Source organism: Vicugna pacos, chromosome 15 (genome assembly GCF_048564905.1).
Source record: "Vicugna pacos chromosome 15, VicPac4, whole genome shotgun sequence".
In the NCBI taxonomy this organism is placed as follows: domain Eukaryota; kingdom Metazoa; phylum Chordata; class Mammalia; order Artiodactyla; family Camelidae; genus Vicugna; species Vicugna pacos.
In genome coordinates this window covers 27162315-27189891 of record NC_133001.1, presented here as the reverse complement: position 1 = coordinate 27189891, position 27577 = coordinate 27162315, and the positions used below count along the sequence as shown (strand labels likewise).

General features: G+C 49.3%; 1 protein-coding gene and 1 pseudogene across 2 annotated transcripts in view; both read left to right on the top strand.

Moving 5' to 3' along the window:
• The window catches only part of TTC7A (tetratricopeptide repeat domain 7A), a 117375-nt gene that overhangs the window by 8010 nt on the left and 81788 nt on the right, over window positions 1–27577 (top strand). For both annotated transcript variants that reach the window (XM_006216440.4, XM_072937771.1), the window contains exons 2-5: window positions 174–337; window positions 7669–7837; window positions 23348–23478; window positions 25499–25614. In XM_006216440.4, the coding sequence (XP_006216502.1) occupies window positions 174–337; window positions 7669–7837; window positions 23348–23478; window positions 25499–25614 (580 nt within the window). The remainder of the gene's footprint in view (window positions 1–173; window positions 338–7668; window positions 7838–23347; window positions 23479–25498; window positions 25615–27577) is intronic.
• On the top strand, window positions 4896–6579 carry LOC102531581 (mortality factor 4-like protein 1 pseudogene; annotated as a pseudogene).

The following is a 27577-nucleotide window of genomic DNA, read 5'->3' as shown; positions in this document are numbered from 1 at the left end:
TGTTTAAGGGTATGGAAACTATGTCTTTATTTATCTTCTTGGACCTGGGCCATTCAGGTGCTGGGGTGGGGATAGCTGGGTGGGTACGGGAGTGTGGACCAGTCTCCACATCTGCCATGTTTGGGGGGCTTCTGCCCTCTTGTACCCACACTGATCCCTGGCCTGGTTTCCAGATGACTTTGGGAAGTTGCTCCTGGCCGAGGCCCTCCTGGAGCAGTGTTTGAAGGAGAACCACGCCAAGACAAAAGACTCCATCCCTTTGCTGGATAAGAATGAGCCGAAGATGAATGAAGCCAGAAACTACCTGAGCAGTATCCTTAACCACGGGACGCTGCCGGTAAGTCCCCACTCCCCTAGCCTGGGGCCTTCTCTCCTCTCTCTCCTGCCTCCTGTCTGCCATTAAATCCTCCCTGGGTCGTTTGGTCTCCTGAGCAGTGTGTCTCTTAAGGGTTGGCTCTGAGATGTTCAGTACTGCAACCATTAGCCTCATGTGTCTCTTGAGCACTTGAAATGTGGCTTGTGAGTATAAAACACACACTGGGTTCCAAAGACTTAGCAGAAAATGAAGCATGTAAAAGATCGCTCATTCTTTATATAGATTACATATCCAAATGATAATATTTTGGATATATTAAATGAAATATATTATTAAAATTAATTTCACCTATTTTTACTGTTTTTAATGGACTAAAAATTTTTACTAGAAAAATTAAAATTATATTTGTGGCTTGCACTTGTGGCTTAAGTTACATTTCTTTTTCTTTCTTTTTTTTTTCCTTTCTTCTCAAAGTGATTCCTTCTCAGCCCAGGGGGCAGGGTCTGCAAAAGGGTCCCAAGGTACATAGGGCAGGGCCTGAACAGCCGTCTTGACAGTGGCAGCTCAGTCTGGCTGTCGCTTATAAAAAAAATTGGTTGCAGAGATTTGCTGCTATTTGCAATGCCACTCTCGTCTAAGTTACATTTCTGTTACATAGGACTTGGTTGACCCAGTTTGCACTTGGTCCTTTGGCCTCTTGGAGGGTCTCAGGGAAATAAAACCTCAGTGAGTCTATGATCTAGCTAGAACCAGGCAAACCTACGGAGTGGGCTAGCAGCGCAAGTGCTCCATAACATGGCAAGCCAGTCTGAGTCTGTGTGCACTTATTGAGCACCTACTATATGCAAGGCACTGAAGGGAGATCTAGAGGCAAGTATAGCTACAGCTTTCTTTAGACCTTTACTGCTCACAGTGTGGTCCACCCACCCACAGTACGGGCATCATCTGGGAGCTGATTAGGAATGTAAAATCTGATTCAGAATCTGCATTTTAACAAGCTCTTCCAGTGATTCTAGTGCACGTTAAAGTTTGTTCTGAACTACAGTGTATCCTGAGCTATAATAGAAGCATGAGTATGTCGTTAGAGACCCAAAGAGGACATGATTTTTCAAGAGATGTTCCAAAGTATGTATTTACTAGTTTAAATATTTTATTGCAAACTGCTATCTGCAAGACATTGTGTTATGTACTTTGCTAGCAATAAAGATGAGTTCAGCATGGACCCTGCCCTCAGGGAGGTTTCAGGGATACTAGGAAGATAGCCGTATTGGCAAATTGTCCAAGGTGGACTGTGACACATACCACAGAAGTGGTGTATGTAGGAGGCAAGCCCCAGGGGGACACTCCCTGGGGTGAAGTGGAGAGTCAACTCAGGGTGAAGGTAGTGCTAGAATTGGACCCTTTTAGGGGCTGGACCTTGAAGCGGGCAGGGATACGGACGTACAGAGATAGGACAGGGCGTCCTACGGAAGTAGTGCTTAATCCAAGAGTTCTTCTTGTAAGAATTTCCTTAAAGTACATCAATTAGCAAGAGCATAAGGGATGGTATATAATTAGGTTATTAAAGGGACATGGGGGCCAGAGAGTGGAACTGGAACACCAGGCTAAGAAGTGGGGGGCATTTTCTGTAAGCAGTGTAGAGAGAATATACTGAAAGTTTAAGATTATTGCCTTGGAGGAGGGTATAGCTCAAGTGGTAGAGTGCATGCTTAACATGCATGAGGTCCTGGATTCAATCCCCAGTACCCTCTCAAAAAAAAAATAAAAAATAAATAAACCTAATTACCTTCCCCCTAGAAAAAAATAATATTAAAAAAAAAAAGTTTACTGCCTTTAGATTCCTTGGCAGGGATTATTGGTCTGGGAGGTTTTGTGTTGGATTAAAATACCTCTGTGACCCTGAGCCTTTCCCTGATCTCCTGGGCCCTCTGGGTCCTCATCTGCTAACCAGAACGGTTGAACTTGATTAGTGAGTCCCAAGCTTTTCCCACCAACACCCATTATAATTTTTTCTTCAGTAGACTCCATTAAATATTTAAAAATTCTTTTCTAAATAAATGACACAGGCTTATTGTAAAAAAAAATTTACTAAATAAACAAGTAGTTTGAATAATAAGTGAGAGTCCTTGTTTCCACCCCCGCCTTCACGCCCACTCCCATCTCTAGAGTTAAGCACTGGTCACCATTTGGTGTGTGTACCACACGCCTCTGGGGTAACAAACACACACGTAGAGAGCTTTCTTTTCTCATTAAAGTCAGAATTCCTATTTGTTAATTTGTTCTTCTGCACTGAGAACTTTCCCTTGGTGCTTTCTCCATGCCAGTACCTCACTCTTTGTATTGACTGAATAGTATCCCCATGTATTATTGTGAAAGCTGTTTTGTCTACTATATCACATTTATTAAGTACAAATTTTACAATGCTTTATTGATCAAAGAAACATACAGGCGCCGATAACATTAAGAAGTTCACTGTCAGCTGGGCCAAGTCCAAAAACTCAATGTCGATCAGGCAAAATAAAATATTAAAAGTAGTTGGTAGGATTCTTTTATCTTTCCCCAAACACCAGGGTGTGGCTAGGGGGGTGATGTTTCCTGGCAGCAGATGAAGTCTCAGTTCCCACCATCTGATGGGATGAGGAGGAGAGGTGGGTCCTGAGGCATCTCCTCGGTGTAGTTCGGAACCTTCTACTCTGTCATCTCTGAGATCCTATACAGCTCAGTCCTTTGGTGATGGGTGAAAACGAGCCTTTTGTCATAACTTCTGTTATCCGGTGAGTGCCAGGCCTTGCATCGTCTCACTAGTACCTTCTGCAGTGGTGTTTATTATTATCTCCATTTTCCAGATGAAGAAACTGAGACCCAGGAGAGGTTAGTCACTTAGCCAAGGACCACAGTGCAGGACTGGAACACTGGCCTGTTTGTCTCCACATGCAGGTTTTCATGCTCTTTGCCACTGCCCAGTGCTGTCTTCCTAGTACTGGAGTGGGAATAAAATAATGACTGAGAAACTTGGATTAATGTTGGTGATGTTGCTGACTTTCCCCATTTTACAGGTTTCATTATGCATTCGTGAAGTATTTCCTTATCTCTTCCTCCTCTTACCTGGATATCCCGTGAGGTCATTCTTCCCTCTTTATCGACAGAGACAGTGAGACACAAAAAGACTAGGTGACACACCAGATCTGCACAGCAGAGGCACTATTCTTCCTGGACTGGGTGACTTCCTGCACAGCATCCTTCCATAGGCCAGGGCTCTGTGGTTCCCTGACTGTTGGATTGATAGACCAGGTTCAAATTCAAATGCATGGATCCCGCCGAGTGTCCCCAACTTTCCATTCTGCCAAGTAAGGACATTAAAACAAACAAACAAACAAAAACAACAGCAAAATCATACCATTTTCTACTAACAACACTCCATTTAAAAAAAAAATCTTAACACCAAAACACAAGACAGCTATGCTTAAGAATCAAGGCCACCTTTTTAAATATTATAAATATAGCTTTATGAAACATTCATCACGTTGTCCTTAATTTTTCCCTAGCTTGATGGAAGCTCTGCTGTAAACTGTCATTGGTCCACCGGAAACCACAGCAAGCTACATCCTGTCATCTCGCCCTGAAACCTGTCCTGAGCTTAGCTGCCCTTTCCCCCGTTACAGTGGAGCAGGATAATCATAATAATTACTCATGGCCTGTACTTAGCTAGCTCGTTTCTAAAGAAAAGTTCAAAGCTCTTTTCTGGACTTCGCTCTATTAATGGTCTTGGCATTGCTATGATGGAGGTGAGGGGTGGCTGTTTTTCTCTTGCCCTCAGCAATGGGGAAGACCAGGCCAGAATGGGGAGGAAATGTGCCTGTGGCCTGAGGCCAGGGGAGCAGGGATGGCAGAGTTGTTGCCCAGCTTGGAGGGACCATAAGCCACGTGCCTCTGGGAGTGTGTCATCTGTCGCCCTGGACCAGGGTATAGGTGGCCTATTTGGGGAGACTAGCAAATGCCCTTGAAAAATTCAGCCTTTGAGAGTCAATCACTAATCAGCAGGTCAGGCACGCGGGGGTTCAGTGGGACCACTTGGTGGAGGCATTGTAGGAGGTCAACAGAAGGGAGCTCCGTGGTAGTCAGGGAGGGTTCTAGGAGGAGGTGGGCCTGAGCAAAGCCTCAAAGGATGGTGGAGGATCTGGATAGACTGAGGGGGAAGGGAGGCTATTCCAGATAGGGGGCTTGTGTAAGCAAAGGCAAAGAAAGGATATGTATTTACAAAACTTAAGACCAGTGAGTAAGGAGAATTTGGCTTTGAGGTGTTCCTTTCTCTTCCTTGGCTTCTGAGAGGGCGGTTGATGCTGCGGAGTGGTGGAGGCTTCCCCTAGGGTTACAGGCATCTCAACCTCTGATCTCCCCAACGAAACCAGGGGCAGCACCTTCCTGTTGGTGACAGAGGCCAGGGTGGGGACCTGGGAGCTCCATGGACAGAATTGATGCTGTGTGGCGGGGGTGGTGCCAAGAGCCTGGCCAAAGGGGTGGGGGGCCGGCTGAGCACAGAAATGGAGGTGGAGGGCTAAAAAAAGTAGCCTCAGGGGTAGAGAGTAGGGGGCGGTAGTCGTGGGTGGTGGGAGAAGGAGGAGGCGGTGGCGAATCACTAATAAATGGCGCCGAAGCAGGACCCAAAGCCTAAATTCCAGGAGGGTGAGCGAGTGCTGTGCTTTCATGGGCCTCTTCTATATGAAGCAAAGTGTGTAAAGGTTGCCATAAAGGATAAACAAGTGAAATACTTTATACATTACAGTGGTTGGAATAAAAATTGGCATGAGTGGGTTCCAGAAAGCAGAGTACTCAAATACGTGGACACTGATCTGCAGAAACAATGAGAACTTCAAAAAGCCAATCAGGAGCAATATGCAGAGGGGAAGATGAGAGGGGCTGCCCCTGGAAAGAAGACATCTGGTCTGCAACAGAAAAGTGTTGAAGAGAGAACAAACAGAAAACACCTGGAAATGGAGATGGTGGCAGTACCAGTGGGACACCTCAGCCTCCTCGCAAGAAAAGGGCCCGAGTAGATCCTACTGTTGAAAACAAGGAAACATTCATGAACAGAGTTGAGGTTAAAGTAAAGATTCCTGAAAAACTAAAACCATGGCTTGTTGATGATTCGGACTTAATTACCTGACAAAAACAGCTCTTTTATCTTCCTGCCAAGAAGAATGTGGATTCCATTCTAGAGGATTATGCAAATTATAAGAAATCTTGTGGAAACACAGATAATAAGGAGTATGCTGTTAATGAAGTCATGGCAGGGATAAAGGAATACTTCAATGTAATGTTGGGCACTCAACTACTCTACAAATTTGAGAGACCACAGTATACTGAAATCCCTGCTGATCATCCTGACGCGCCCATGTCCCAGGTGTATGGAGCGCCACATCTACTGAGATTATTTGTACGAATTGGAGCAATGTTGGCCTGTACGCCTCTGGATGAGAAGAGCCTTGCTTTATTACTGAATTATCTTCATGATTCCCTAGAATACCTGGCAAAGAACTCTGCAACTTTGTTTAGTGCCAGCGATTATGAAGTGGCCCCTCCTGAGTACCATCGGAAAGCTGTGTGAGGCTCTTACACTCACTTATGTTTGGATCTCTGTAAACACATTTTTGTTTCAGTCATTCTCTTGTACAAATGATGTACTTTGGAAATGTTAGCGTATAACAGAATTGATGTTTGTTTTCTGTTTGATTTTAAACAGAGAAAATAAAAGGGGGTACAGCTCCTTTTTTCTTTTCTCTTTTTTTTTCATTTCAAAGTTGCTACCAGTGTATTCAGTGATGGACAACAGGGAGACATACTGTAGAGTGTTTTATTGCTTAGTTGACAAAGCTGCTTTTGAATGCTGGTGGTTCTATTCCTTTGACACTACGCACTTTTATAATATGTGTTAATGCTATATGACAGAATGCTCTGATTCCTAGTGCCAAAGGTTCAATTCAGTGTATATAACTGAACACACTCATCCATTTGTGCTCCCCTCTTTTTTTTTAATGGTGCTTAAAGTAAAGAGCCCATCCTTTGCAAGTCATCCATGTTGTTCCTTAGGCATTTTATCTTTGCTCAGATTGTTGAAGAATGGTGGCTTGTTTCATGGTTTTTGTATTTGTGTCTAATGCACGTTTTAACATGATAGACGCAATGCATTGTGTAGCTACAGTTTTCTGGAAAAGTCAATCTTTTAGAAATTGTTTTTCAGATCTTCAATAAATTTTTTCTTTAAATTTCAAAAATAAATAAATAAATAAATAAATAAATAAATAAATAAATAAATAAATAAATAAATAAAGTAGCCTCAGGAGATAGGAGATTTTAGGGGTAGGGTGTAGCTCAGTGGTAGATGGCGTGCTTAGTATGCATGAGGTCCTGGGTTCGATACCCAGTGCCTCCATATAAATAAACAAACAATAAATAACCTAATTACCTCCACCCTAAAGAAATTAAAAAATAATAATAATAAAAAGAAGGTGGGAGATTTTAGAGCAAGTCTGGGCCCATGTCCAAGACCAGGAGTCTCAGGCAGGTCTGGCCAGACCTCCTTGGGCCCTGAGGGAGGCCCTGAGAGTCCTTATATGGAGTGGAGACTTGGGCATAAGGAGCACTTGAGAAAAGAGGGGAAAGAAAGCAGGTTTGAATGCAGGCACTTGATTCTGCCCTTTCACCCACATCTGATAAGATGAGGACGGTGACCCTGCCAGCGTTCTTGCTCCTTCTGGCTTCTGTCCACGCTGCTGCTGGGGCCGTCTCCCCACAGGGATCCTGCTGCTGTGTGTGGGGGGAGGAGTTTCAGCTTCAGGCCCCTCACCTGCAGGGCTCTTTTCTTCCACCTAACTGTATTTTTGTACACGTATGTGTATCTAGAGGACCCCCCAAAATATATAAGCTTTACACCCCACAAAACTCGGCTGAGTCCCTGACTCCCCATTTGTGTTAAGAACAAGTGCCTGGACTCTGAGCACCAGCTTTGGGCCGAAGCCTCTGGGGGCTTCAGGGGAGAGAAGTCAGGGCCCAGATGCAAACTGCCTGCAGTTGAGCTGGGGGCGTAAGACACACACGTGAAACAATTAAGGACTCACATAATAAGGTCAGTAGGAGCCACAGCATAGGCCACGGACTGCAGGTGTGGAGAGAGTAGAGCCATCCACATGTGCTTGAGGGTCAGGGAGGCTTCCTGGAGGAGGAGGGGAGTTCCGAGCAGGGTCTCGGGCAAGTCATCATGGCTCAGTGAGAGGGCGTTCATCCAGGGTACGTGGTGGGGTTGGGGCTGGGGGCCTTGGGGCCAAAGCCTGCTGATGTGGTCCTTGTCCTTTCAGCCGCAGTACCTGTGTGAGGCCATGCTGATTCTGGGCAAGCTGCACTACGTGGAGGGCTCGTACCGAGATGCCATCAGCATGTACGCGCGGGCCGGGATTGATGACATGTCCATGGAGAACAAGCCTCTGTATCAGATGCGGCTGCTGGCGGAGGCCTTTGTCATCAAAGGTGGGTGTGGACGCCGACCGGGGCTCCCCACCACTGTGCCCAGCTCCTTACTCTCTGGCCCCCAAGTGCCAGGAGCGGGTGGCAGCTAAAGGGCAGCAAAGCTGGGGTGAGGGGGGCCTGCAGGGCCAGTGTTTAATATACCTAAACTCTGGGAGTGCCCAAGCACTGACTAGCCAGGTGGACGCCAGGGTAACCAGCCACACCAGTGTGTGCTGGCTGACAGCAGATGCCAGGCTGGACATCCGGTCAGAAGACTTGAGTTCTTATTCTGGCTCTATCGACAGCTAGTTACCCAACTGTGCCCCTGGGCGGATACCTCTTCACCTTTTCCGGCCCTAGCTGACTTATCTGTAAGACAAGGTTGTAATACCTGCCCTTGCAGGGTGAACCTTGACTGAGAGGAATCAGTTGTATAACCAGGTTGAGAAAGGCTTAAACAATATGCCACCAGTGGTCAGGCTGGCACTAGTGCCTGACATTGGCTACAGATTGAGTGTTTGGTGGTTCAGAGCAGCCTGCCACTCCTCACCGACTTGCTGGGCACCTGCTGTGAGCGGCCCAGGGAGGCGGTGCTGGGATCTAGTGATGGGCAATTCACAGCCAGTTCCCAGGGCAAGGGATGCTCCAGGGGGAAGCCAGGCACACAGGGTCAGTGATGCAGGAGTTTCATGATGGGGACTGTGGATGCCCACCTGGGGAAAGAGTGCCCTTGAGCTGACCCTGAAGGTGATCCGTGGCGGTAAAAGCCCTACCCGAAACTTCAGGCTCCTCCTTCCCTGGATCCAGGAACCCTGGGATCACAGAGACTGAGGGGTGGCTCCTGGCGACAGTGGAGTCCCAGACTGTGGCCAGAAATCTTGGATGTGTGATCATCTCTTTATCCAGCACAAACCAGCCCCCAGGGAAAAGTCTAGAGGTGCATGTAGCCCTGTGGGGATTTGGTATCTGGCATTGGTAGAGTATTCGTCACCTTTTTTTTTTTACTGTAGATAGGGACATTCTCCCATCTTGTATGTGGGGAAACTGAGGCCCACAAAGGGGATGAACCTGAAGTTACCCAGAAATTTGTGGTGGAGCCAGGATTGGAACCTCCACTCTTTGACATTCGCCTTGGAATAGGAGCCCCTCACTCCCACTTCCCTGTCTCCTTTGGGTCCCAGGGATTGACTATGACATCTGGCAGGGCACAACCTCCTTTGACCATGGCTGGTGGGGCTTCTTGAGAGCTCTTTGTCCACCCCTGGGTCTCTGGGTCCCTTTCCCCATTGAGAGACTGTTAACGCCATCCTGGGAAATCTGAGATTTTCACCCTGGACAGACCCAGCGCCAGCCTGTGGGGGCAGGCGTCCCTCTGGGATGGTCCAGTGTGGGGGGTCTTCTCCTTTTGCTTCTCGTCCCCTTCTCTGGCACAGGCTAGACCTGGAGGTGATCTTCATTTGGCATTTGGGTCTTTTGGGCCTCTCGGAAACTACTTCTGCCACAGACTCCCCGAACCTAACACCCTTCCCTAGGGCTCCTTTGCAGCACTTTCTCCTGTAGACCTGGCTCGGTACCTACTGCTCCCTGTCTCCTGCTCTCTACTCTTTCCAGCACGCCTCCAGCTTCTTGGGGGAACACAGGCCCGGTGGTCAGAGGTCCTGCAGGGGAGGTAAGGAGCCGGGTGTCCCTGGCATGGGCTGCTCGGTCATGGGCTGTGCTAGCTCCCCGCTTCCCTCTGACTGCACTCGGCCTCCTACTTGTCTGCCTCCTCTCTGCCTGTCCTCCCTGTCCTGTCACAGTGCCTGTGCCCTGCTACTCGGCATGCTGACCCTGCATGTGCTTGAGACCGTGCCCGTGGCCTCCAGGGTGTGCATGGTGTTGATTTTCCTGGGTTTGGGGGGACCTGGCGGGGCTCCCCATGCAGAGAATAGGGATGGGGATGGCGGGTCATTGGTCCTGACTCCATTTACGAGCATGGGGCTTGTCTTGGTCTGCTGGGCTGCCGTAACAAAATACCACAGACTGGGTGGCTTAAACAGTAGGAATTTATTTCTCATAGTTCTGGAGGCTGGGAAGTCCAAGATCAGTGTACCAGCAGGGTGGTGTCTAATGAGGGCTTTCCCCTTAGGTTGCAGATGGCCGCTTTCTCACTGTGTCCTCACATGGCCTTTCCCCCATATGTGCTCATGGAGAGATCCCTCTCTCTCTCTCCTTTCTTGTGAAGCCACTAATTCCAGCATAAGGTCCCCACCCTTATGACCTCATCTGACCCTCATTACCTCCCAAAGGCACCACCTCCAAATACCATCACATTGGGGGCTAGAGCTACAACATGAATTTGAGGGGATACAAACCTTCAGTCCACAGAAGGAATGGTATCAGTGGGAGGCCGCAGAGTTCACAGAATGATGATATTACGCCCTCACTGCTTGCCAGGTATGCCCTCGTTCAGTCCGCACAGTGATGCCCCTGAGTAGGTGTCCTTTTCATTCCTGTAATACAGATGAGGTACAGATGAGAAAGCGAAGAGACTCGTGAGGATGTCACTGGGAGGGACAGAGCCAGGATTTGAACCCAGGTAGTCAGAGCTCATCAACACCCCATGATGGTGCTGCTCAGAATTCTAGGCTGAAAGGAATTGTGGAAATGATCTGGGCCGAGTCTCATGTTACAGATGAGGAAACCACCGCTGGCCAAAGTGAAGTGACTTACTTGGCCATCAATTGGCTTGTGTTTAACCCTGAGTGCCCCGCCCCGAGGCAGCCTCTCATGTTGGGCCCTCGGGAGCCTGCATGTCTGCTCCCCAGCGCCCTGCCTGGCCAGGCTGGTACACCTCAGCCTGTATATCATCTTGCATTGGATTCTGCTCCATGGTCCCACTCGGTACCTTCCAGTGGGACAGGGAATTTGGTTCTTAGGCACACTTGGCTGGAGGCAGGAGGGCGGGGCTGTGTGTCCTGGGGGGGCCTGAGCGGCCAGGCCTGGAGTCTCAGGAGCAGGCTCTGGGGCTCTTCACCCTCAACCGACATAAGAACACTCAGCTCACTGGCTTCCCCCTTCCGAGCAGAGGAACTTGGCAGTGTGTCCTCTGAGGGATCACTCACAAGGTCTTAGACTTCCTCTGAAGTCGGGGGGGACGTGGAGTAGACCAGAGGGTGCTTTCTGCTTCTCAGGGGGAGCTTCGGACACCATCCCGGGAGCCTGAGAGGAGGCAGTTGAGGTAGTCTTGGGTTTCTCTTGCCTGAAATGCAGAAACATTACACGCACATATGTGTAAATTGGATGGTGGGTATGGACCCCCGAACTTCTCTAAGGAGAGAAAAGTTATTGTCCCTGTCAAGTTCAGAAATAATATGAAAATGGCATATTTTTCACTAAGATGGAAAAAGAAAACGCTTCAGTTCCCTGTCTGAGCAAACTGCCCGCCAGCGTCACACCTGGGCTCATGGACCTGGTCCTGCTGGGAGTAGACGGACTGGACTTTAGGGTCTGGTGGGGGCACCACCACTGCTGGGAGGTGGGCTGGGCCTCTGGCTTTGGAGGAAGAACTTTCTTTCCCCAGGGCCTGCCGCCAGCTCCTCCTGGCAGCAGCTTGATGGGTCTGCCACTCAGAAATAGGCCTGTCCTGTGGCTCGCTGCTCCCAAGTGACCTGCTAACCCTGGGCAGAGTGAAGGGCTCTTCTTCTGCCTATCATAATCCCTTGTTCAGTCCTTTCTTCCCCATTTTTTCAAGCTCCTGTGGTGTACTTTACTTCGATGGTGTCCTCAGAAATGTGAGGCATGGACCCTTACCCTCTGGAACCTGAGCATCTGATGGCGAGTGAGGAGATAGGGGTACAGGATTATCACATGTGCACCACCCAGGAGCTTGTTAGTAATTAGACTCTCAGGCCCCTTACCAGACGTACTGAGTCAGAGGCTTCGTTTTAACAGCATTCCCAGGTGATGTGTATGCACCTTACGGTTTGAGAAACACTGCCCTGGAATTCTTGTTTAATAAATATTTGTTGGCTGATGCTTTAACCTCCAGTTAATCTCTATAAAATGGGAGGGAGTAGTTATGCCTATTCTGTGGACGAAGAAACTGAGGCTTGCCCATGATGATGCAGCCTGTGAATAGCAGAGCTTGGATGGGTGTCCAGTGACTGTCTCCCAGGTTTGTATCCTGTCTGTGACAGAGGAGCCCTCCAGAGGATGTTGGGGAGCAGATTACAGTTAGCTCTGAGATGCGATTGCACAGACGGGGAGGAGCAGGAGCCCTGAGAAAGGAGAGGTTTTTGGTACTTATTGCAGGGCATAGGGGTGGGCCAGGAGGGAAGGTGCCTTTAGGCACTGTCATTCTGCCCCCTGAGGGTATCTCAGAGAGGGCCCTAACTGGGCCTTGGGGAGATGGGGGACTTTGGCCTTTCCTGGCCCTCTGCAGTCCCATGTCTAGTGGGAGCTGCTGCCCCCGGTGAAGCCCTGCATCTGTCCCTAGGGTCTGCTTAGTGAGGAAGCAGCCCAGGGGCGGTGGTGTCAGTGGCCGAGTTGTGCAGAAAGTTTGCTTTTCTACATCAATATCAGTCACCTTGGTTTAGAGTGGGAAGTCTGCCCCTCTCCTATCCAGTGCCCAGGCCCTGCAATGGCCCCCCTGTGACTTCTGCCAGCCTACTGCCCCCTGACCAAGCATGTCAGTCCAGGGGCAGCCACCATCCTGGTTGCTTTTGGGGGGGGTAATTAGGTTTATTTTATTTATAGAGGTACTGGGGATTGAACCCGGGACCTTGTACATGCTAAGCACACAGTCTACAGCTGAGCTATACCCTCCCTCCATTTACTTTTTTTTAACATTTTTTTTATTGAGTTATAGTCAGTTTACAATGTTGTGTCAATTTCCAGTGTAGAACACAATTTTTCAGTTATACTCCTTCCATTTACTTTTAAAACAATCTAGGATAATGTGGTGTCGAGGCCCGTCTCAGAAGGCCTGACTCTGGCAAAGCCCTGGGCAGAGCCCTGCTCCTTTGATTTCGTGTGCTTGCGGGTGTCAGACCTGGCTCCCTATGGAACTCGAAGCCCCTCGAGGACAGGGGGTCATTTCTTCCACACCCCTAATCTTCTCTCCCTCTTCTCCCTTCCCAGAGCCCATGTTCCAGATAAATGAGGTCACTCCTGGTGCCCAACCTGATCTGAAAAGTTCTGTCCCTTTGCCTTTTCTTGGGTCACTGTCCTCACCGACCATCCCCTTTTTGTTCCTCTGTGTGTAGAGAGCACTAACACTCCCTTCAGACACAGTTCATGTGCCTTCTCTGCCAGGAGACGTCCCTTGGTTGCAGCCACAGCTTACAGCATTCTCTCCCTCCATCACGCTCGTTTGGACCTTGGCCCAGTCTTCCCAGTTAGAGGTCAGTATGCCTCTCCTGCCAGGGGTCTGGCGTCTTGTAGTTGTACCCCTCAGAGTCCCTGGTCCAGCTCCCACAGGAGAAAGTAAAATTTGCCAGCAGTTGATACAGCAAGCCTGCTGGGGGTGCCAAGATAGACAACTAGGGTCCCTTCTCTTGTGGGAGTGGTGGGCAGGTGAGCAAAGCCTGCTGCTGGTTGATGTAGCTCTGGGGGAGGCAGCCATTCTGGAGAAGGCCCTTAGCCTGCAGTGGCTGTCACAGAACTGATGAGCCATAAGCCAGGTGGCCAGTCCCTGCCCAGTCCCTGTATTCATAGTGTCAGTGAAGCCTGCTGTTTGGACACTGCAGGAAATGGAAACACGCAGAGGTGCTGGTCTGTAGTCTAATACCACGGCCTCCCAGGGCAGGACAGCAGACTTGCTGTCCAGCCAAGGTGTCCTGGCCACGCAGCTGCTCAGTTCTGTTCTGTGGGCAGCTCTGTCTCGACCCCTGAGGGGGCCGTTTGTGAATCCCCTCTGAGGCTGCAGCTCCTCAGCTGCCCACTTCCAAGTAGGAGTGCCAGCCTGGGATGACCTTGTGAGCTGAGCAGTCCAAGGCCTTGTCTGCCAGATTTGGGGTCTGTCTGGCTCTGGAGCTCCCGAGTAATAAGCCTTTGGGCGTTGGCATCAGATCATCTCCAGGGGCGAGAAGCTAGAGCCAAAGACTATGTTCACAAAGTCCTTGGATCTAGATCCAGGCCTAGAAGTTTCTGTCCCTCAGCACCAGCCCTGGGGCCCCTCTCAGCACCCCGGCCCTCAGTTTAATGGGGAAACCAAGGCTGGGCCAGGGGTGCACATGCTCTTTGCCCCCAAGCTGCATCTGGTCCTTCAGCAGCACATGAGAGCCACAGTGCGCTTCTCTGTGGGTTCCTGGGGAGATCAGGCCTGATGGGGTCCCATCTTCTTACCTCCTCCAGCACTGCCTCAGCAGGAGCAGAGAATTTTCAGCTCTAATTGTCTGGCTTGATTCTCAGCTGTCTTTGTTGTCCACAGACAAAAAGGGCCCCTTAGCCAAGCTGCGTCTTTCATAGGGGCTGCGGGAAGTGCAGCTTGCCCCTTTTCGTGGCCCTTACTCTGAGCCCCAGTGTAGGCTAATACCCTGAAATGTTCTACCAGGTACCCTAAAACTCCAGCCTCCGTGGCCCAAGGTCTCTCCTCAGGACAAAACAGGCTGCATTTCAGCTGGCACTGCTGCTGCTGTGGATCTGGAATTCCAGGTTCTTACTGAGAAATGGCAAAATTGTCACTCCCATGCCTGGCCTCAGCTCACCTGGTCCTGCACGTCAGGAATATTCCCTCTGACAGCATGCATCTGGGGATCAGTTTCTGTGTAACCAGACTTAGGGTTGTAATGACAAAAATGCAACTGCAACTAGTTGGAAGGGCAACAACCAAAACGGGGAGGGACTAGAAATGTTTGGGCCTGTGTAGCTAGAAAATCATTGGTGTAGGTGGCATCAGGCATAGCTGGATCCAGGGGTTCCATGTGTTGAGCTTTACAGGGTCCTGCAGCCTAGACTCACAACCTCAGAAGGAGAGAGTGCCGCAGGGAAGGTTCTCATTGGCCTGGTTGGGCCCCATGCCCACTCTGGGACCAGTTTCAGTGACCAGCATCCAGCTCGCTGGGTTGGTGCCTAGGGTGGGATTTCCACACTTGAATCTTGTGGACTGAGCTGGAGTAATGGTCCCTCAGAAGACAATCAGGGTGCTGTTACCAAAGTAGGTGAAAAGTATGGAGGGCAGAACCCCAGAGCTCAGACAGACTCACCTGAGGTTACATGAGGAGCCACTGGGTCAGGATTTGAACTTGGCTTTCTCTGATTCTGGTTTGGGGCTTGTCCATGATGCCCAAGGAGTACGTGTTTGACCTGGTGTTTTCCAGAGAGGGAAGTGAGTGAGACCCAGCTGGTTGTGGGGCCTTCTCAGGTGAGTTGGGAGGCTGCAGATGAGGGGAAGAGGTGCCTTCCAGGTAAAGGAAAAACCCAAACGGAGGCCCCAGGGAAATGGAGGTGGCTTGTTTGGAGTGGGGTGTATTCACAGCTTTTTGGAACTGAGAGGGGGTGTGCATGGGAGGGACTGGGAAATTAGGGGGTACTGAGAACCCAGCAGTAAGGCTCAGGGTGTCCCTTTGACTGGAGTTCCAGAGCTTTGGTCCTAGACAGCCACACCGTGAGGTGTGGCACAGACTGTCTCCTCTAAAATTGGGCTCACCTGTTGGTCAGCATGCTGTCTGGGTCCATCTGGAGCAGAGGGGTCTGGGCCCTAGGCTAGGTTAGGCTGTTGTGGATCTAGGTGACAAACTGTCCTCTTTCCTGTTGGTCTGAGTCCTAAGGGGTATCCCCCGCTTTGATGGACATGCAGGATACTTCAGGGCCTGTTCTTTGGACATCTCAAGCCTCACCCAGTTGAGCCCCCAAAAGCCCCAGTGTCATTGTCCACCTCTCAGAGGGCCATTCTATGGCAAATGACTTCCTTCTCTCCTCCGGCCTGTGTTGCTTCTGTTTCTCTGGCACTAGGTCAGCGTGGTAACAGTGTGGGGAGTGACCCCTGTTTCTCCAGCCACGAGCCCTGCCCTGAGCCATTCAGACCTCATTATTGCCACCTAATCTAGGGCTGCTTGTGGCTCTGGGCCCCTTGAAAACCAGTGCTGGCCTGGGTTTCAGCCTAGCCAACCCCTTTTCCTTTCACATAGCCTGGCACCAGGGGGGCCACTCTGGGCACACTTGCCTACTGGCTGACCAATAGAAGATTGGAGAAAAATGGCCCCAGGTCATCCAAAATACTGCAGTGAAATGCTGAGTTGTGAAGGTGCTGTGAAAAGTAAAAATGTAAGAAACATTAAGCAACTATGAGAATTACAATCTGCAAATTCTCTTCCACTCACCCCTCAAGATTTTTCTTTTTTTTTTCTCTCTTTTCTGTTGTCTCTCAGTCTGTGCACCCCCAGGTCTTCTGCTCTCACCCGGGATTTTATGGCTTTATTAAAACTTTCAAAAATAAAAGGAAGAACACCAGGCTGCTGCTGGGGCAGGATATGGTGGGATATTTGGTTTTGGGGTTTTATTAGTTGTGGTATGGTAGGAATTAGCTGTTTATTTTGGCTTCCTTCTCAAAGGGGCGTAGGCTGTCTGCCTTGTGTGGAAGTGGGTCAGCACTTTTGGTGCTGCTGCTCTGTCCCTGGACTGTGGTCCACAGAGTGAGAGGCTGGCCTCCAGATGGAGAGGAGTGAGCATGCTAGGGTGTCTTGGAAGGAGGCCAGGCGTGTTGTGTGCTCACCAAGCCCTCATCAAGGGCCTGCCTGGGCTGCGAGGTACCAAACAGGACTGGATGATAAGTGGACTCATAGGAGGAAGACCGTGGGGCTGGAGGGGAAGAGGTTGGTGTGGTTTCTTGCATCTTCTGCTGGCCACCCTTTCCTCCATCATTGGAGGCCACCCCAGAGAGCAGTCGGTGTAGTGGGGTGTGGACTATGGACAGGGCTTTGAGGGGTGCATCTGAGAAACGAACACCAGCACTAGGGCCCATCCCCTGCCTGGGCAGATGGCTGTAATTCAGCCGTCGTGAAAGGTGGGTCACCATGGGCTGGCCAGAGATTTGGGAACCCCTGGTGGGTCACTGCGGGTAAGGAAAGACACACGGGGTTGGGGCCGAGAGAACAGACGGTGTTGAAGATGGAAGCTCTGGATCTCATTGGCAGTTTTAGTGGCAAGTTGTTGGAAGGACTCTCTTCTCCCTGGATGGATTCCCCATTTGTCGTTCTAGGGAAGGGCCAGATTCCTACCTGAGAGGTCACTGTGAACGTAACATGAAAACGTTTTCTGAGAGTATACGTTCTGCTCTTTATAGTACCATCTAATTTAATTTTCACAGCCATCCTATGCATTGATAGTGATCCCATTTTGTGTTTGGGGAAACTGAGACTCAGATCTCTGTAAATACTTTGAGGTATATCCTTCCAATCATTTTCCCTGTAGGTTTATATGTGTTTTTTTTTTAACAAAAATAAGTTCATACAGTCATATATCTTATAACTTGTTCTTTAAAGTTAATATTTTATAAACTAGTTTCCAGTATACATCTACATTAGCTTGGTAGCATTTCATGGTAAGAATCCATTGTGGTTTAGCAAACTTGTCTCCTATTATTGGACTTGTAGGTTAAATCTCTTTCTTTCTTAGGAAAAATTCCTAGAAGTAGAGTTACTGAATCACAGTTTACACACTTTTTGGAGAGTAATACAAGGAGTGCTTTTTGTCAATTGGTAAAATATGACATAAAATTCAGCATCTTAACCATTAAGATTTTTTTTAAACTGTGGTAAAATAGACATAACAAAATTTATTATCTGAACCATTTTTAAGTGTACAGTTCAGTAGTGTTAAGTACATTCACATTGTTGTGCAACCAATCTCCAGAACATTTCGTCTTACAAAACTGAAACTCCATATCCACTAAACAGCGCCCCATTCCCCTCCCACTAGCCCCTGGCAGTCACTGTTCTGCTTTCTGTCTTTATGAGTCTGACTACTCTAGAAACCTCATAGAAGTGGAATCACTTTTTTGTGACTGGCTTATTTCACTTAGAATACTGTCCTTAAGGTTCATCCACACTGTTGCATTTGGCAGGATTTCCTTCTTTTTTAAGGCTGAATAATATTCCATGGTATGTGTAGACTACATTTTCTTTATTCATCCATCAGTGGACACATGGGTTGCTTCTACCTCTTTGCTATTGTGAATGGTGCTGCTGTGAACACGGGTGTACACATACCTCTTCTAGCCCCTCTTTTCGGTTCCTTTGAGGATGGAGTTCCAGCGGAGTTGCTGGATCGTATGGTAATTCTGTTTTTAATCTTTTGAGGAACAGCCAGACCGTTTTCCACAGCAGCTGTACCATTTTACATTCTCACAGTTGCCCACTTTTGAGTGTGATTTATGAGGAGGGTTCCTCCCAACCTGGCCTTGAGGCTTCCTCCTTGAGGGCTGAAGTAATGACTTGCATTTCTCCCTCCTCCACCCCACACCCCAGGGTACCCAGCTCAGGGCATGGTCCTCTTGGGTACCCTGTGCTCTTGGACCAGCTGGGTAGGCAAGAGGTAAGGGGTCCTCCCATCTGGAAAGTTCCATTGCAGAGGAAGCATTATGCTCTCCATCTCTGCATCCAGGGCCCAGGGCTCCAAAGGCAGGGCTTCTTGGAAGGGCTGCTGTCTGGGATGTGATGAGTCACTCAGACTGATGAGGCTGGGACCAGCCTGGGTGTTGAGCTCGGGACTGTGCCAGGATCAGCTTGCCTCCAGACCGGAAGTTCGGAGTTAATGAAAAAGCAAGTGCTCCTCTTGGAGGGGGACCTTCCTTGGCTCGTAGAGCTGGGTGTTTTCACAGATAGGCCCCTCTGCCAGTGGGAATCGTGAGGCAGTGCCTGGTGCTTCCTGGCAGCCCCTGGCTTCCCACCCTTGTGACAGGGCTGGGTTACAACCACTGGGATCCTTTGGGGGCCCGGCTCAGGAGCAGCCCGTCTCCACCTTGGATGTCATGTTGTGGTCTGACCACTTGTGCTCAAACACACGGGGCAGAGGGGGAAGGAACCCGAGGGTTGGAGTTCCCAGTAGATTTCCAATCAGATGTTTGTGGACAGGAAAATGGACCTTGGTTTGAATCAAAGTGCAAATATAAGGCAAAGAAGCCCCTTTTTATGGGCAGACTTGGGCAGCTGGAATGTGACCCTCATTAGGAAAAGCCATTGCCAGCTCCAGGAAACTTTTTGGTCTTATGTATGTTGGAGATTATTTCACAGACCAGCACCTCAGTCACTGTAGCCCCTCTACTTTGTCCTTCATTAGTTCTTGGGAATCATATTGCCTTTTTTTTTATTAAACAAAAGACATTATATTCATTATTTTTAGATAAATTTTCATACAGGGAACAGATCTTAAGTGTATAATTGATCAGTTAGGCAAGTATAAATACACATGTAACCAACACGCCAAATAAAGACAAAGAACATTTCCATCACCCCAGAAAATTCCCTCAGGTCCTTTGCCAATTGATTCCCTCCCCACCCCAACCCCAGACAGTGATTGGTTGGTTTCTGTTAATACAGATTCTATTTTTTTTTTAACGTCGTATAACTGAAATTATACAGCACATACGTTTTGGTATCTGGCTTCTTTTGTGCCATGTAAGTTCTGAGAGATTCATCCATGCTGTATGTACCCAGAGTGTGCCCTTTTGCTTCTTTCTGAGTAGTAGTCCATTGTACAGATATGCCACAGTTTGTGAATTCTGCAAGAACCATTTTTTAGATGGAGAGGGAGAAACCCTGCCGGGCTCCACACTTGGCATGAGTGAATGTATGTGTTCATCTGTATGTCCATCTACCAGGCCTTGCTCTGGCTGGGTGCAAAGATCAACCAGAAATGAGCAGAGAGGATGGCTGCAACATAGGGGAAAGACATGCACAAAGGAGACGCAGTTAAAACGTTCTGTTGGTTTTGAAGTCTGGAGACTTAAGAAGCCTTCAGAGAAGAGGTGGTTTTGCTGTGAGCTTCCAAGGAGGATGGGATGTAGAATTCTCAGAGAAGCATGGTGGAGAGGTCTCTGCTAGGAGGGGAAGGAACCAATGAAGCATGGGGAAGGTGGCGGCCCCGCAGACAGATGATACTGGATTCACCGTTTTGCCGTGGCGAGCCCACCGGAGGCTTGGCACTGGCAGCCTGAACCTGCCAGGCAGCTGGCATCGTCCTTCCCAGTTCAGGGCCCAGAGGTGGGGCAGGAGGGGAACCCAGCCAGCAGGAAATCTCTCGGGGTGGGGTGGGGGACACAGAGCAGATGTGTTAAAACAGTCCTCTCTTTGTCTTCTGGAGTTGGCTGTGCCCTCCTGCCATCTGCACTTGGCTCCCAGGCCAGGTCCCTGAACAGTGTCTCTGTCCCCACCTTCCTGCAGGGTACACGGGCCATGGTCTGGAGAGGAGGGGCTGGGCCAGCGCCAGTGGTGAGCACTGGGGCCTGCCTTCTCCTGCCTTTTGCTGTGCCTCCTCCTGCTTCAGGCCTCCCCCAGTCATGAATCATTTGGCAGGAGGCACGTTGACAGTTGGTGACCTGTGTTGCTTAATTCTTGTGTTGAGCAAGGGCCTTCACGGTCTGTGCCTGCCTTTCCCCAGGCTGAGGCATCCCGACCTTTGGACCTGTTCACATCCCACCCTGGCAGAGGGCAAGGTCACTGAATCCATATGAGTTGGGATCTAGCTAAGAAAAGCAATAATTCCTTACCTTGTGTTTGTAGAGCACCTTGTGCTGTGTAAGGCATGATCAGGCTTCTCATTTCTTCAGCCAGCCAGTGGTTGCTGAGTGCCTACTATGTGCAGGTTGTAGAAAGGGGAAGTTGATAAGTGTCTTTAAGGAGCCTACAGTCTGGTTGGGCAAACACATGAACAAATAAGTACAAGAAATGGTGGGGCAGGAATATGCCAAGTGTAGACTAGGGCCCAAGGAGAGAGTGGTTGGTTACACCACGGTATATTAGGCAGGGCTCTGTAGAGGAGGTGGCACTCAGTGGGGTACAAGGTGGCTACAAGGTGGACTTTGGGTCGGGGAGGTGCATTCCAGGCAAGAGGAGCGGGAGGTTGGGTGTTGATGCAGCAGGTATGGTGTCATACAGTCAGCTCCGGCTGCTATAACAAAGCATCCCAGATTTGGTGGCTTACACCCGGTAGATCCCTATTCCTCATAGTCCTGGAGGCTGAAAGTCTGATCAAGGCACCAGCATTGTCAGGCTCTGGTGAGAGCCCCCTTCTAGCTTGTAGGCTGCTAACTTCTTCACTTTAAAAAAAAATTGTTTTTGTTTTTAGAGGGGGGTTAATTAGGTCTATTTATTTTTTAAATGAAGGTACTGGGGATTGAACCCAGGAGACTGTGCACATGCAGTCTGCCACTGAACTGTACCCTCTGCCCCAGGCTGTCAACTTTCTGCTGTATGTTCACATGACAGAAGGGGTGAGGGAGCTCTCTGGGGTCTCTTTTATAAGCACATTGATCCCTATCACCCTCGCGACCTAATCACCTCCTCAAGGCCCCACCCCGTAATACCACCAGCTTGAGCATTAGGTTTTCAACATGTGACTCTCACAGGGACACAAACATTCTATCTCTAACATATGGTGAGAGACAAGGCTGGGGAGGTGATGGGGATGGATCTTGGAGGGCCTGGTATGGAGTGTCAGGAGTTTGGACTTTACCCAGGGGACTCTTGGAAGGTTTTAAGCAGTGGAGTTTTAGAAAGATCAGCCTGGGAGCCATGAGCAGGATAGATTAGAGTGAGACTGGAGGCAAGGAGGCCAGCCAGGAGGCTGAAGTGGTCATCCACTCAAGAGATAAAGCCTGAAATAAGGAGATAAGAGAAAGGAGGGGTAGGGAAGGTTTGAAGGCTTGGTTATCAGTTGGGTGTTAGGGCAAAAGGCAGGAGAGAGTTGAGGATTCTCTTCTTTATTTTTTATGTTCTCATTTAATTAATTAACTAAGACCTCGGGCACGCTAAGCATGCCTTCTACCACTGAGCTGTACCTTCTCCCCGAGGATTCTCCTCTTACCCCTTCCTTCTGTCAGTTCATCTGGAGCACCTGCTACAAGTAAAGTACTGTTTGGGCACAAAGAGGAGAAAGATCTGGATTCCGCCCACAGAGAACTGCAGGCTAGGACAGCACTCTTCTAGTCAGGACTGTGAGTTGCACATAACAGGACCACAATTTAAGTGGACTTTGACCCCTCCCCCCCGAAAAAAGTAGGAGGAAGGGTTTACTGGTGCAGATACTGGCAAGTTTCAGGGTGTGGAGCTTCAGGCAAGGTCCTCAATGTCTTAGGAATCTGCCCTTTTCCATCATGTCTCATCTCTGCTCTGTGTAGACTTCTTTTTTTGTTTTCATGATTAAGAGTTTAGTCAATCTTTTCCCTGTCTCAAAAAAAAAAAATCACAAACATAGTTGTTTCATTTACAGCTTTCCTTTCTTAGTATCTTATAGTTTTGAGAGTTTTTTTTTTTTGTCTTTTTTTTTTGGCTTTAGAGCTATGCTTTCATGGTAATTTTAAAAAAAAGTTTAGAGTAGAGCACATGCTTAGCATGCACGAGGTCCTGGGTTCAATCCCCAGCAGCTCCATCAAAAAAAAAAGTATTAAAAATTTAATTTTGGTAAAAAGCACATAAAATTTACCATCTTAACCATTTCCAAGTGTACAGTCATATTAACATTCATATGGTGTAGTTTCATTTTAGGGAGGGCTTTCCCTAACATTTCCAGGCTGGCCTCTTAGCAGCTTAACAACCCCAGTGGAAAGGGTGAGACTCCTGGGATTGGGTCTTTTTGGCCCAGATTGGGCCAGGTGTGCACGCTGAGCCCATCACTGCGGCTCTTTTGAGGGATCAGGCTCACGTGCCTGCCCTGGGGGTGGGCGGGGTCTCCGCCCTGTGAACCACAGGGACTGAGGCTGTGGGATGAGTGCTTAAAGGTAAATGAGGTGCTGTTCCTGAAAGAATGGGAGGTGGAAGCCAGGGAGCCAAAACCAGCAGATTCCACTTCAGGCACAGAGAAGCTGAGTGCCCGTAACAGTAGAAACTCTGGTTCCACGGGAGGGGAGCATATAAATGCAGTGTAATTCCACCGGCTACTGCATGCTAGGGACTGGCAGTCCACAAAGACTCATATTTTGCTCACGTGGAGCTTTGAGCTACTGGGGGAGAGAAGAACTGAATGTAAATAACTACTCCAGGATGTAGACACGGTGAGTGCCTGGCGAGTGGATGTTTTCTAGCAACTGGGAGGAGGGGTTAGGAATGGTTCTGGGAGGTGCTGCCTGGACCGAGAGGCAGGAGTTGGGCATGGGGTTGCCACAGCGTGGGTCCCCACTGGGGGAATGGGTGCCTGCTCTCGGCCCACTGCTTAACCCCAGCCGCCGCTAATACCATCCTTGCTTTAGCCCCTTCTTCCCCTCCGAGGATCTCCCACCTCCCGCTGGCTGCTCCAGAGTCTCCTCAGAGGAGTCCACCCTGGGCCCATGGGAAGGGGTGGGAATCACAGGGGGCGCCCTGAGCAGGGCAGGTCCAAGGTATTCTCCTCCTGCAGGCCTCTCCCTGGAACACCTACCCAACTCCATCGCGTCCCGCCACCGCGTGACTGAGAGGGAGGAGGAGGTGATCGCCTGTTTCGAGAGGGCCTCCTGGATTGCTCAGGTGTTCCTGCAGGAATTGGAGAAGGTGAGCTGGGAATAACAGCCCCGTGGTCATCACTGCCCTCTTTTGAGCACCTGTATCTACTCACACCCCGCCCCCCAAGCCTGTGGGTCATGCCTGTATGAACTGTCTACAGGAGGGCAGTTCCAGGTGTGAGCAGCATACTGTGACGTTACCCTAGTTCTCCCTTTTCTGGGGTTAATAGATGGACAACAGCAGCTGTGTTCAGCAGAGATACTGCTAACGGTTACTGCGTCCCTGCTTTTGTGTCAGGCACTACTGAGTACTTTACAGTTCTTAACAGTTTAATTTGACCCTCAGACAACCAGCTGGAACAGGTTACTGTTTTATTCCCATTTTATAAGTGAGGAACTCAGGTTTAGGAAGGAGTTAAATAGCTTTCCAGAGCTCAGATAGTTCCTAAGTGATATTGGCAGGATTTGAACCCTGCATTACTTGTGGGGGAGGCTTTGGGGTGGTGCTTAGGCATTCTTTTAGTAGATGTTTAGTAGGTGCTAGGTGGTAGAGTAGATGCGGATTGGGTCCAGATGGAGGTGGTCACGAGCTGAGAGACTCAGCGCTCAGGAGCTGTTTGAACCTCACTTACTTTGGCAAATACCAAAATGTCACCCCAGCACCTGTTTTTGTGGTGGGCCTTTCTGGAGGAGTCTTCCTCAGGCCAGATCAGTTCCCCTAGAGCAGGGCTTCTCAGCCTCAGCACTACTGACGTCTGGGGCCAGATAACACTTGTGCCACCCTGTGTACTGTAGGATGTCTAGCAGCACCCCTGGCCTCCACCCACTGGATACCAGCAGCCAGTCCATGCCCACTCCCTACATTGTGACAACCAAAAATGTCCCCAGATATTGCCACATGTCCGGGGTGGGGGGCAGAGTTGTACCCCTGTTGCGAGTCACTGCCCCAACAGCACTACGAGGCTGGTTTTGATTAAATGATTTTGCCTGGACTTCAGGGTTGAGGAGACGTGATTGGGCAGCTCAGCAGAAACAGGTTTCAAGTGTATTCCCTGGCGAACTTCCTCGTGGAGACTTGAGCTGACCTCTGCCAAGGTCACGTGCAGTGTTTCAGGAGCTCTTCACATTTGAATTGCATGTGCTTTGGAGGAAACTTCCCTGAAAAAGAAAGTCTCCCATTCAGCCAGAAGGCCAGGCTTTGGACTCTTAAAAGGAGATTACGGGAGATGAGCTGTAATGGAGTCCAGGCCTGGAAGCAGTGCCTGGGGTCAGAGGGTAGACAAATGGGCCCGATAGCTAGTTATCTTGGGTGGAGGGAGGACAGGCCAGGGAAGCCTGTGTGTTCAGCAGTGTTGGGTGTCCCTCCCAAGACCCAGCCCAACCTCTGAGGATCTAAGAGTGTCTCTTATGCCTCCTTCAGTTTCTGAAAGATAAGGTGGGTGGCTCCTTGACTTTTTTCCCCTCGAATCAGAGAGGGAGGTGAGGGAGGTGGCATAGTACAACCAGGCCCATCTCGGTGGGGCTGGGTGACCCTCTTAGGGCTAAAGCTTAAGCAGCAGCTCAGTTAATATAATTGTTCCTCAGCTTTTCCTGGAACCAGGGGTCCCCCAGCCGTTGGGCTGTTCTTAGGGTCCATGGTTATGTGACAGGAATAGTGCAGTGCCTGGCGTCGGGTAGGTTCTCAAGTGTTTGTTAAATAAATGCACCGGTAAGTAGTAGAGCCTGGAATGTGTAGCTGGCCAGACTTGACTTTGAGGTCGAGGCCCAAGCCAGCCTTGTGACCTCCAGCACTTTCTGGGCCTCAATTTCCTCATCTATACAATGCAAATCAAATCATTTAATCAGAACCAGCCTTGTAGTGCTGCTGTGGGCATTTGCACAGGGAAAGTGCTTCAGACATATTTTAAATTAAAGCAAGTTAGGTTGAGTTTGGTCTGAGGATTGCACTGCATGCTCCTGAGGTGTCTGAGGACTTGGGTGATGATGGGGCCACTGTCCCTGCCTGGGCTGACCCCGGCCCCTTGGCCTCAGAACTTCTAGACAGTGGCTCTCTCTGTTCCGCTTCCCAGATCACAAGTAACATCACATCCCGGCACCTGAAAGGCTCCCACCCAGTGGACTATGAGCTCACCTACTTCCTGGAAGCCGCCCTCCAGAGCGCTTATGTGACAAACCTGAAGAAGGGGTAGGTGGCCGGCAGCCGGGCGGGACCTGGATGTTTATCTGGGGCTCCGGTGCTGCTGACGTTGGTGGCGCTAAGTGTGGCCTCCCTCTCCTTTGGCCCACGTGGGTGCGGGCGCTCTCGGGAGGACTGAGGGGACTGGCCTGTCACACTGAGCTCGTGGGAAGGGCCCCGTTTCAGGAAGCTGCTGAAGCAGTAAATCCTGCACGTGTTGGGGTGGTTGTCTTCAGAAGACAGAGTTCTGGGAGCCCGACGACAGTGTGGGAAGAGTGAGGGACAGAGAGCTGGACGATCTGGTAGTGGCCACTGTTGCCTGAGGTGTCGGCTAAAGTCATTTCACTTCTCTGGGCCTTGTTCTCTTTAAAATGTAATGGGAAAGGTGATTCCTGCTTATGCCAGCTTTCAAGGGGCTGTGAGATGTGAGTGGAAGTAAGTGTGAAAATAAAGGCCTGGAATCATTTTAGTGGTGCAACTGCCCTGCTGGTGAGGTGGAGGAAGCTCATTCTCCTGTGTGTTGGCTGGAGGGCCCTGGGCCCATGAACCATGGTGCCCAGGACTCTTCTTAGTCTTTCGCTCCTTGGGGTTATGTAGGGTGCCCTCCCTCCATGAAGAGGGCAGTAGATGCTTCCACCTGGTGTGGGTGCCAGGCTTAGTGTCATGTTTCATGGGGTGCATTGCCTGGTGGTGGAGGAGAGGGAGGGAGAATGGCCAAGAGAGCGTGTTGCTGACAGCTGTGGCTCGTCTGTGGTTCTGCAGAGCTCAGTGCCTCCACCGGTCCAGAGACTAGCAACTAGGGCTGCCCTTCCCCATTGCCCCCTCCTCAGCATCGTTAGCACCTTCTGCAGTCACCATAGGCTGGGGCCTTGAGGCCATCTGGGCAAGCGGAGGGACTCACTTGTGCCGAGTGCAGCCAGTCACCATGGAGGCTCGGCATACACCCCACCTCCCTCCCAGGTGGAGGTGGGTCAGCCACACAGGTGTTACCTCCTCCTCGCAGGTGAGGAAACTGAGGGTCAGGATCACAGAGCTTTCTTTGCTCTGATTGGCTAGCATCCCTTGAAGCCCATATTTGATTTTTGGTGTGATTTATTTTGTTAAATTTCACTTTATTCTTTTAATTTGACATTTTTTGAAATAGATGATTTCAGCACATTATACTGAATTTAAAAGGTACAAAAGAATAGACAGTAAAAATTTCCACCTCCATCCCCTGCCTCCTGGCTCCTCTGTAGTCAATATTCCTAGTCTCCTATATCATTTCAAGATAATTAGCAGCATATACATGCAATTATGTGCATGTATTCTTCCTTTTTTAAAATGCATGTTCTCCCTTTAGCCTTTTTTCGTTTAAAATATATCTCTTGGAGATTGTTCTACATCAGAGCTACCTTTTCTTTGCACTGCGACGTGATATTTGTAGTATCCTGTAGGACAGGTGTCCTATAGTTTGTTTACGCAGTTCCCAACCGAGAAACAGATAGGTCACTTCCAGACTTGGGCTCTTTTCAGCATATGCCACAGTCCAGAACAGAGTCATACCTGTGTGTTATTTCAGTGGGAATCTGTCTGTAGGGTGAGTTCCTAGTCAGGAAAGTTCTGGGTCAAAAGGTATGAGCATTGGTCATTTGGGTAGATTGCCAACTTGGACCTTGTAGGGGTTGTTTCAGTGCCACTGAGATGTGTGAGAAATTCTGCTTCATAAACGGTCATAACATAGTGCAAGTGTTTTTAAAAAATTGAAGTATAATTGATTACAATATTGTGTTCATGGTGTACAGCATAGTGATTCAGTTATACATACATATATTCTTTTTCATTATAAGTTGCTATAAGCTATTGAATATAGTTCCCTGTGCTATACAATAGGACCTTGTTTATTTTATATATAGTAGTTTGTATCTGCTAATCCCAAAACTCAAAACTCCTAGTCCCCCTCTTCCCCCTTTGATAACTGTTAAGTTTGTTT